Source organism: Acipenser ruthenus, chromosome 27, assembly GCF_902713425.1.
Source record: "Acipenser ruthenus chromosome 27, fAciRut3.2 maternal haplotype, whole genome shotgun sequence".
Lineage (NCBI taxonomy): Eukaryota > Metazoa > Chordata > Actinopteri > Acipenseriformes > Acipenseridae > Acipenser > Acipenser ruthenus.
This window is the reverse complement of record NC_081215.1, coordinates 21,743,879-21,754,738: the sequence shown is the minus strand read 5'-3', so window position 1 is coordinate 21,754,738 and position 10,860 is coordinate 21,743,879. Positions and strand designations below refer to the sequence as shown.

Genomic DNA, 10,860 nt, shown 5'->3' with positions numbered 1-10,860 from the left:
AATGACAGGTTAAACAAACACCTGCTCTCTATTTAACACTATAATGAGTTAAGCCTGATATAAACTTACAACTAACATCAAGCTATCCACATGATCTTGCACGCACATCAATCAAACATATCTATGATTAACAAACACAAAGAAAGAATTCAATCAACTGGAATGTTAAACTGTACACAATGATGGAAAATGTAGTTTTCCATGCCAGAATTTTGTCATGCCCTCTTGCTCTCTTTTTTGGCTCCATTTTCATCACACTAACAATGACAAAAAATTAGAAACTAAAATGAATATTTTCTTGATAATCAGTTTATTTTTTAACCTCAAACTTCCTTGTTAAAAACAAAAGAGCCAGCCAGCCTATAGCTGTCTTTCATTATCCCAGCTGATTGTGACTGTGGTTGTCACAAATGTATAAAAGTGGGTGCTCCAGCAGCTTCTCAATCAGGTCACTGAAACAGTCAAGGAACAATGGCCGTGCTTGTTTTGTTGCTTTGCTGGAGCCTGGTCTCCGGAGTCTTTGCTTCTCATCTGCAAGGTGGGATCATGACTTTCACACCCAAGGGAAGAAATCCAGATGGGACAATCAGGGTAATTCTCATCTTTCCAACTTTTTGTTATATGTTAAAGTTATTTCATAATATACAAATCAAATGTTTATTTGAATTGCTTTTTTTCCCTTACATGTTACCCATTGATACTAGAAAAAAGTAGATGTCTGATTAATGATATTTATATATAATTACTAAAATGTTAATGTTCAAAAAACTTTACAGACTCTTTTTTTAAAGAACATTTTGATTAATTAAATCCAATCGATTGCAGGTGGACTTTCGTTACAAAGAGTCGTTCAGAACTGGATGTCATCGCGAGTTTTACTGGAACTGCCTTCAGGGAAACTGTGGTTCTATAGAACACTTTGAATATGGGACAATTGATAGTGACCCTTTGGGAGACAGCTGGTGTCAGGCAGAGGGCTACATGTCAAGAAGCATATCGAGTGATAAACCTTTTGACTTGCAGTAAGTTTATTTTGAAATGATATAAATGAGCACAAGAATAATGATTAAAACCAATTTTATCTAGTTAATTTAATATTAATCATATGTTTCCAAGCTGCTGTATCTAATGTATTAAACTAAATTAAACCCAGACCTTTAAACCTGTATCCCCCCTTATACAGTACTTTCTCATGTATAATCTATAATGTTTTGTATATTACCTATATAGGGAGACAAGCTGCTGTTGGATCTTCAACTCACACTCTGCTTCCTCATGGCTGCTGTTGACTCATGTAGATCTGGGCACAAGATCAGATACTGGATTCCCCAACAGATCCCCAGTAACGACAATCCCTCCAGTAATCAGGTTTGATAATCTTCTTTGGTTTTTCGGTCACGCTTTATTTTAAGGACCATTTTTTAGTTTATTAACTGTTCACAAACATTGTTACATTTTAGCTAAGGGTTAGGTTTAGGATTAGGGTTAATAAAAACTGATTTAATTTGGTAAACATTACTACAGTAACAATTTTAACTGATTTCAAGCATATGATCGACTGGGCATTGATTATCTATAGGGCTCTGGTGTTTGATTGATCATCCATAGGGCTCTGGTGTTTGATTGATCATCCATAGGGCTCTGATGTTTTATTGATCATCCATAGGGCTCTGGTGTTTGCAGTTTTAGCTGGCCTATTTTATATTATTAACTAAGAGTTAACAGAAAAAAATAATGTACATTAACATGTTTATTAGCTGTTTGTTAACAGTTAATAAACAAAACAAATGGCCCTTAAAATAAAGCGTGGCTGGGTTTTTTTTCTTCATGTGTTTTTATCCTAACAGTTTCCATTGATATGCTGGTAAATCTCAAGGTTATGTGTTATAATTAGCAAAACCACAAACCTCAAGTACAAACAGGCAGTTTATTCTGTACTCTTTGTTTTGCTTGTATTCAAGGGTCCCCCAGAACTGTCCAGCAACATACTCATTAATGGCACATGACCCAGATGGGGATCGTGTAAGATGCCGATATGGAGTTGCAAGCTCCTCTGAGTGTTACAGCTGCTACCGACATCCAAATTTCCATCTAGACGAGGTAAGATACAAAACGCTTTCAGCTTGAAAAACTACAGTATGAGAACTATGTAGGTAAATAAAATACTGTAAGATGGAAGCATACCCTTCCATAGAAAAAATAATGTAAATGATATATAATACTATAAAATGATCATCTGAAATATATAAATACTGTCCTTAATTATTAGAAACAGATTAATTACAATTCTACTGGCCAAAATAATTTATAAAACAAAACTACTGTAAAAGTAATTTCTAATTGTGAGCATACTCTTTTATTTTCATTCTGTTGTCCTTTTAAATTATTGTCTGCTTACATTTTCCCAGAGGACCTGTACTTTATCTTTTAATGGTGCAGGATTCGGCACTGCACATGTGTTTGAACTTGTACTGGAAGATTTTCCGAGGCAGTACATAACATTAAGATATGGAGATGGTACAACATCTACCCGAATCCCGTTCAATTTCCGCAAGAAACGTCAAATTTACACTACACCCTGGTGGGGAACAACTACAACTGCATCGGGTCCATCCACTACTCCACCTTATAACTGGTGGTGGTATTATCCACCAACAACCACAACTGGGCCAATCACTTCAACCCAACAAAACTGGTGGTGGTATTATCCACAAACAACCACAACTGAGCCAATCACTTCAACCCAACAAAACTGGTGGTGGTATTATCCACAAACAACCACAGCTGATCCAATCACTTCAACCCAACAAAACTGGTGGTGGTATTATCCACAAACAACCACAGCTGATCCAACCACTTCACCCCAACAAAACTGGTGGTGGTTTTATCCATCAACAACCACAACTGCTCCAAGCACTTCAACCCAACAAAACTGGTGGTGGTATTATCCACAAACAACCACAGCTGATCCAACCACTTCACCCCAACAAAACTGGTGGTGGTTTTATCCATCAACAATCACAACTGCTCCAAGCACTTCAACCCAACAAAACTGGTGGTGGTATTATCCACAAACAACCACAGCTGATCCAACCACTTCACCCCAACAAAACTGGTGGTGGTTTTATCCATCAACAACCACAGCTGATCCAACCACTTCACCCCAACAAAACTGGTGGTGGTTTTATCCATCAACAACCACAACTGCTCCAAGCACTTCAACCCAACAAAACTGGTGGTGGTATTATCCACAAACAACCACAACTGCTCCAACCACTTCTCCAGCCACCCCCGCTCAAACCACTACTACAACAGCAGCTCCAACCACTGCAGCTCTAACCACTACACCATTAACCACTACACCATTTACAACAAGCTCAAACTATTATGATCCACTGAGCAAAATACCTTTGCAATTTGTTGTCCAAGGTCAGTATTTATAATGCAAGTTGACCAGTACTATTCAGAAAGAGTTTAAATCACATTTGTTTAGGCTGACTTGAAATTGTATTATAGTATCAATATCATAGCAGTGATTTTCAATGGGTACTAAGGAGATATGAACATATTGTATAGCATTACATTTTGTTACTTTTGGCCTTTTTGGTTTACAGAGACCTGGCATAATTAATATAAAGTTTGCTTTACATTGCCATCATAAAAACTGTTTGTTAATTACAAGCAATGGTTGCTGTAACAAAAGTACTGCATAGTCATTTAATCAGTTCAGAGCCAAGCCCTTAACATTGGTCAGTTGTCTTATTTATTTTATTGTTACTATTGTATTCTGAATGTATTTTGTTCCATGAATATCTATTTTTTTAAATGTATTTCAGTTGACTCTGCTGTGCCCTCCTGTAATTTTGGGGAATACAGACCAGAGTTTCTAGCTCCAACTCCTCCCCATGGTATCTATGTAAATGCTTCAGTTGGACATGAATTCCAAATCCCTCTCAGAGCAGCAGCAACAAGGGACAGGTGAAGCTGCTGTTTAACCAGCCCGTTTTAAAAGAATACATGTTATGCACTGGTACTGTATATCATATATAGAAAGAAATAATACCCAATTTAAAGTATTCATGTTAAACATGCTTGTCTGCTGTTATATGACAATTAAGAATAAAGAAAGCACATCAGTTACAGTGGTGGGAGTAGTTATTTCCCAGAGTGTGGTTCAATTATTTATTTTTTTCCATCTTGTGATATGTTGATTGATTGCTTTCAGCTTTTGTCGATTTGGGTTTCATGCAGGTTATTACATGTGATTAAGAACCATTTTAGGCAATGTTATCAGTATATAAATACAAAAACATGAACATATAACAGTACTCTGAAGTACAAACATTATACATGCAACCGCACGTGAAAAACAATAACGAGAGCCACAAATTCTCAGACACAGTATTTTTCTGGGTACCTGGGAAAGCCTAACCTTGCTTGGCTATTGTTTGCTTTCCTGTGAATATTTATACAGTTTGTAAAACCTTTTTTTCTGATTTAGAATATATGATATCAAGATGAGTGGACCCCTTAACATAACAAAATCATTAAAAAACTATGATAGCAACAGTGGAGTCATCGATGTAATGATTACGTGGACCCCAACTGAAAATGACTTTGGTGAACACATTCCCATATGTTTTATTGCAGAAACAGTAAGTGGGTGAGTATAGCTTACTGTAGTTGTTTCTTTCAAACCTTTATTTAAAGTGTTTTTTCATAACTTTATTTTTTTTTGTATTCTCCAGGTACCAGTCTGAAATGAGATGCATTATAGTAGTTGTTGTAAATGAAAGTAAGTAAATAAAAAGGAAAAGCTTACAGTAATTTGACTTGCTTAGAAGAGCCAAGTACAGTAATCTTGAACTGCTGTACCTTAGCTTAAAACAACCAGCTGAAAAATAAACCACAAAATAACTACAAAATGTAAAGTCTGTATGATATGGATTTGTGTGGAACTCCTTTATTTTCTAAAGAAGCCATAACATTGTTTTCAATTCACATTGAATATACAATAGATTACTGACCTATTGTAACAACAATACTGGGTGTTCATCTTGACATTTGCAAATTCCCTCTAAACTGAACAAATAAAGTGGTTAAATATAATATCTAAATAAAGGAAATGTTTTGTCCAACAGTAGGTGAAGCTGATATTGAATGCACTGACACAACAATGACTCTGTACATTTCCAAGTCTTCGGTAAGAGGACTTCATGAAAATCATTTACGTTTAAATGATCCAACGTGTTCAGTGACATCCAATGGCTCTCATATTATTGCAAGTGTGTCTCTGAACTCCTGTGGAACAAAACTGGAGGTAATTATAAAAACTGATTTTTGCTTACCTGCAGTTATGTGCTTACCTCAGGTGGTCAATATAATATTGTTACTCATTTTAGTATTTCATTTGTGACTCACTGCTCAACCATTAATGCAATTTATTAGGCTACAGATTTATATTCAGCAAAATGTGTTTTTCTTGTTGCATCATGAACCACTAAAATATGTGTTTAAAAACATCTTATCAGAACTGCATCAGAACTTATCTCCATTCTCATTATTGCAGGAAACTGAAAATGATCTCATTTTCAGAAATGAAATTACATCATTTGATCATCCTCATGACATCATAACCAGAAAGCATCAGATCGAGATACCATTCATTTGCAAATTCCCCAAAAAGAGTCGACTCTCGGCCTCCTTCAAAGCACACAAGAGTGCCTACTTGTTCACAGAAGCCGGTTTTGGCAGTTTCACCTATTTGTTTGAGTTCTATGACAGCAGTGATTTCAGCAGAATGATCAACCCAAACACTTACCCCATAGAAGTGGAGCTACAGGACATGATATACATGGGCATCCAAGTACAGTCATCCCTTTCAACCACCCAGCTGTTTGTGGAGTCCTGCAGAGCAACGCCAAATGATAACCCCAACGATCCCCTCTACTATGATATCATTAGCAATGGGTAATGTTCTTTCAACAAGTGTCATCATGAAACTAAAGCAGGGTAAATTCAATCTGTCTGTATAATACTGTAAAATGCCAGGGATGGGCATATTTCAGTGACTGGGCAGCAGATTTGAACCTCATTTAGTTGTATTTAGAATAACACTGCACAATGTGTCTGGACATTTCTCTGTAAATATTATCTATACCTATATCTATTTATCTATAACTGTCTGTGTCTGATTTTCCAAAGCTAACAAGTTTTCAAATTGATTCTTATTTAATACTTTTGTATTGTCTAGGTGCATTGAAGATGAAACCACGGTTGTTTATTTAAACAACCAGACAGATTTCAGATTTGGACTGGAGGCCTTTAATTTCATCGGGAATTATGAACAGGTAAATGAAAGGACCACTATAGATTAATACCATTGACTGTATGAGGACAGCATATTAGAACCAGCAAATGTAAATGGTGTCTTGAAATTATTATTATTATTACTAATACATATATAAATAATTCAATACTTCTGGTTGTTTGTTAAACTAAGATGTTCTTTGCTGTTTATCTTTATCACACAAGGTGTACATCAGCTGCACAGTCATCCTGTGTGTAGCTGGGGATCCCAGCAATAGGTGTGCTCAGGGCTGCACCAATGGTACCTCCTTTGGACATCACCATCGCAAGAGATCACTGGCTTCACAGAGCCAGAGACACTTCATATCCCAGGGGCCTCTGCGCTTTGCAAGGAGCTCTTCAGGCAGCCCAGGTAATGCAGGAGATGAGTTTGTATTATTATAGCAAAGTTGACCTGCATGGACTAAAGTTGACAGTTTAGAAAAGGTTTGAAAATGTATAATATATAATACACAGCTGTTGGATTAGAGGATCTACGTTTTATCATGCTAAATTGGAGAGAAAAATGACCTGACAATTCTTACTCTTGTAACCTTTTCAGTGTTTATAAATCTGAGAAGGAAGTGTACAGTGTAGAGGCATTTGTACAATAGCTTGTTTTGTATTGGTTTTTTTTCTAACTATGTAGAACCGTAGTATTTTTCCCTGACATTGTTGGATTGTTTTTGTCCTCCAGGCTCCAATCTGAATTTGAACTTGAACATCCTGGTTGTCGCTGTTTCTTTCTTTGCTGCCGTTGCCCTGGTTTGTGGAGTTCTGATCTACAAAGCGAAAATGGCCAAGATTGTCAAATATGAAACCGTTCCTTCTGCTGACTTCTAAAATCAGAAAGAGACAAAACAGATATTTTAGTGATCCCCTTGAATTACCATGGGAGATTTTCCATTTGAAACAGCCTAATAGCTAATAGGGTTACTCAACCACAAATACAGGCATCTAAATCCATTACAGTTTGATCATATGTTTAGGTTTTTCTTTCTGCTATATTAAAAGTTCTTTCTTTATATCTGTTAAAGTAATTGTAAATTTAGCTGATGAACTGGTGGCACTTTTTAAGAATGTGACGCAAATATAATAGTTGAACGATTAAAGATAAAAAATGAAGCAATTGGATACAAAAAACCTGCTTTCAATAAGTGTATAAAAACAAGGTGTGATTAAGACTAAGTAATGTCTGTTTTTTCTACATTGCAGAGTGCATTTTCATTCACAACAATAGTATCCTGTATGTTTATCTATTAATACCTCTGTTTGTAAGATTCACACCTCATTTCTATGCATACTTACTCTTCGTGTTTGGCTGGTATTGTACAAAGGGGCTTCTTTTGTAGTTGGTCTTTTACTGGTTAATTCTATCTTTAATTCATTCAATGTTGAGTGTTTAACTGTTGTGAGTTTTTCATTTCCATTGTGTGTTGCATCTTGTCTCAGTGGGTTTTCATGGTAAATATTTTAATAAATGCATGCATAAATAAATCCTGTTTCATTGTGTCCTGTATGCCAGTCTTAAAAATACATACACTGCAGCAGTTCTCAAACTTTTCAAACCTTTTCTAACTGGGACTTCCTCTCAAATGACATGGGTCTACTGCAAATCCCCTAATATGCACCCTATGGATAGAGTATATTACAGGATTACATCTAAATTAAAGAAACAATGTATTATTCTTAATCAGATAGGATTTCATAGCACAACACTGCAATTGAGCACGTACAAAGAAAGAAAGAGCAGTCGGACTGCTTGCGATGTGGCTGTTTTGTGAACCCCTGACCCCCAGTTTGAGAACCACTGTGTTGTGTAGCGCCCCCTACTGCACAGGCGCAGTATGTCACAATGTCAGTATTAACTATGGAGCTAATAAATAGTGTTATGGCAAAAGGCACAAGCACCTTGAGTGCATGTGTTGACAGAGCAGGATAGTCTGTTTCCACACTGAACCAGAAGTCAATGATACCAAGTTGAGAAAACGAAGATCGGATACTCCGATCACAGGACAGTTCGACGAGCTGCTCGACTTCATTTGATGGCAGATTCATCGCATCAGGTTGACACAGAAATGGGTTCTGCACCCAGTCCAGTCTGGATATGTCCTGAATGTCTGCAAAGAAAGTCATCACCTGTGGAGGGAGGCTCAATTCCAGTGTTCTCAGTCAGGAAGGTGGAGAGCTGAGGGAACGACTCGTAGTTCCTCCTCGTGAGTTCTTGTCCCCAGAAAGTGATTTTCTTCACAAATCCATTGATGCGGTCGCTGAGCATGAGAATGTGTGTATTTTTGTCCAGCAGACTGACATTTAGATTGTTAAGCTTCATAAAGATGTCACTGAGGTATACCAGCAGATACATCTGATCACTATTACACAGAAAGTTCACAAATTCTTCTTAGTTGTACTCCATTGCATACTCATGTATCTCGTCTTTGAGTTCCAAGAATCGGTCAAGCACTTTTCCCCTTGAGAGCCACGTAACCTCAGTGTGGAACAGTAGAGCATCATGCTGGACCCCCATTTTGTCTCACAACTGGGCAAAAAGACAAGCGCAAAGTGGCTGAGCCTTGATGAAATTCACAACTGAAATGACATTTTTCAAAACATTGTTCAATTCTTTACTCAGTTCCTTTGATGCCAGCTGTTCTCTGTGAATAAGGCAGTGTGTCCATACTGCAGCAGGTCCAACTTTCTTTACCATGGCATGCACCCAGCTGCACAAGGTGCTCCATCAGTGCAGAATCCAACCAATTTATCCCAAGGGATTTTTTTCTCCTGTATGTAGCCCTGCAACACATCAAACATTTCTTGTGCCGTTTCGCTTTTAGGAAGAGGCAGACACATAGGCTAAGAAATGTGCATCACGTCTCTCAGTGCTCACGTCGACCTGAAGAGCAAATGCCTGTGTTTGCTGCAGGCGTTTATTCACTGCTTCTTGATTCACAGCAATCGCTTTTACCCTACGTTTAACAGTACTGTCTGAGAGCGGTATCGCTTTCAGTTTTTTTGCTCCATTTTCCCCCAAGTATAATTCTGACCATGTCAATTGCAGCAGGCAAGACCAGCGTTTCTCCAACAGTATGAGGTTTCCTGCACTGAGCAATTTGATAACTCACCTCAAACAAGGCCCTCTGTGACTGTACCGACATGGACATAGCATTCTTGAATTTTAACTTCTGGCAAGTCAATTCCTTTTTATAATGCTCAAAAAAAGACCTTGGCTTCCATTCATGTTCTCTGTGTTGTGAACTAAGGTGATGTTTAAGTTTATTGGGTTTCATACTCTCTGCAGACAACACAGCCTGGCACAAAACACACTGCAGCTTTTCTTCCCCGTTGACTTCAATACTTGTAAATCCAAACTCAAGGAAGGATTCATCACATTTCCACTTTCGTGTCTTGCACTCCTTTTGTTTCTCATTTTTATCCTCATCATTAGCTTTACTGCTAGAGCTCGAAGTACAAACTTTTCATAGAAAAGCATCCATGTTAGATTTCTCTCTGTCATGTAATGTATATAACAAGAATTGCATCTTTATAAACAGGAAGCGTACTGTTTTAATCATGATCAGTCTTATACATGGTACTGTAGCCTAATAAAAATAGACTACTAATTGAAAACTTTTGTTGAATAGACTGATGACGCATTTGCTGTTATGCTGGTAATTATGCTGGTTGGGAACCGTCCTTGATATTATTATCCTTGATATGTACTACGTTACTATACAGCATACTACTTTACCGCATATGTGATTTTCATCTCTTCACTGGTCATGTGAGGGTGTTAACATTAAATCTCGCGATAAGAGTTTCAGACTAGGAAATCCTCATAGCTGAAGGGCATTATATTGCAGAGACAGTAGAAATGTTTCAAACATGTAAAAGAAAACCCGGTGCTCGAAGCTACCATGATTATACAGAACTCGCCGAAGAGGCGCTGTCCAGTTTGAAGAAGGCTTGTTGATGGACTCTGTTCAGTGAAACTTAAGTGAAAAAAAAAAAGGAAAGAAAAAAAGAGGACCCAAATATTTGTTTGCAGGTTAACATTACTCAGTTTATGATTTTCTTTTTGAATAATGAAAGAAAAAAAAAGTAGTTCAGGGGTTTAAAGTTCTGCCTGCACAGCAAAATTATTTTGATTTTTTTGTCCAAAAAGCACAATTTATTTTCTCCTGTGGACAAACTCCACTATTTTTCCTTTTTTAAAACTTTCTCAGGTGTCCAATGTTGAAATGAGGAAGGTTTAAAGTGGTTAAGTCACAGTTTTGAAAGGGTGTCCAAAGACTCCACAAAGCCCTGGAACATTGGACACATTTTAAATAGAAAAAAGGTCTTTAAGTCAAGTTTCCATTGCACGCTTACCACGGATCTGTATATTTCTAGTCCTGTTCCTGGCATAAACTACTTGAAGAGTGATCACTGACCAAGGTCATCAATCTCTATTGTCCTGTTCATGGTTTCTGCACAGATCGCTAATCAGAGTGCTGAACAACCTGTGGATTTGGA

At 37.3% G+C, this 10,860-nt stretch overlaps 1 protein-coding gene across 1 annotated transcript; it reads left to right on the top strand.

The window, feature by feature from the left end:
• Positions 1 to 338: 338 nt before the first annotated feature.
• LOC117432005 (uncharacterized) lies at positions 339 to 7,845 on the top strand. Its single transcript, XM_059002140.1, has 13 exons — positions 339 to 591; positions 826 to 1,022; positions 1,231 to 1,368; positions 1,962 to 2,100; positions 2,409 to 3,429; positions 3,837 to 3,978; positions 4,502 to 4,663; positions 4,749 to 4,795; positions 5,142 to 5,320; positions 5,570 to 5,970; positions 6,254 to 6,350; positions 6,535 to 6,721; positions 7,046 to 7,845. The coding sequence occupies exons 1-13, from the start codon at positions 472 to 474 to the stop codon at positions 7,189 to 7,191; spliced, it is 2,976 nt and encodes a 991-aa protein (XP_058858123.1). The 5' UTR covers positions 339 to 471; the 3' UTR covers positions 7,192 to 7,845.
• The last annotated feature ends 3,015 nt before the right edge of the window (positions 7,846 to 10,860 follow it).

What these genes read in the sequence shown, in the direction of transcription:
- LOC117432005 (XM_059002140.1), top strand. Translation starts at nt 472, where the DNA reads ATGGCCGTGCTTGTTTTGTTGCTTTGCTGGAGCCTGGTCTCCGGAGTC. An exon ending in TTTGCAATTTGTTGTCCAAG is followed by an intron (nt 3,430 to 3,836) that starts GTCAGTATTTAT and finishes AATGTATTTCAG; the next exon opens with TTGACTCTGCTGTGCCCTCC. An exon ending in GAGCTCTTCAGGCAGCCCAG is followed by an intron (nt 6,722 to 7,045) that starts GTAATGCAGGAG and finishes TTTGTCCTCCAG; the next exon opens with GCTCCAATCTGAATTTGAAC.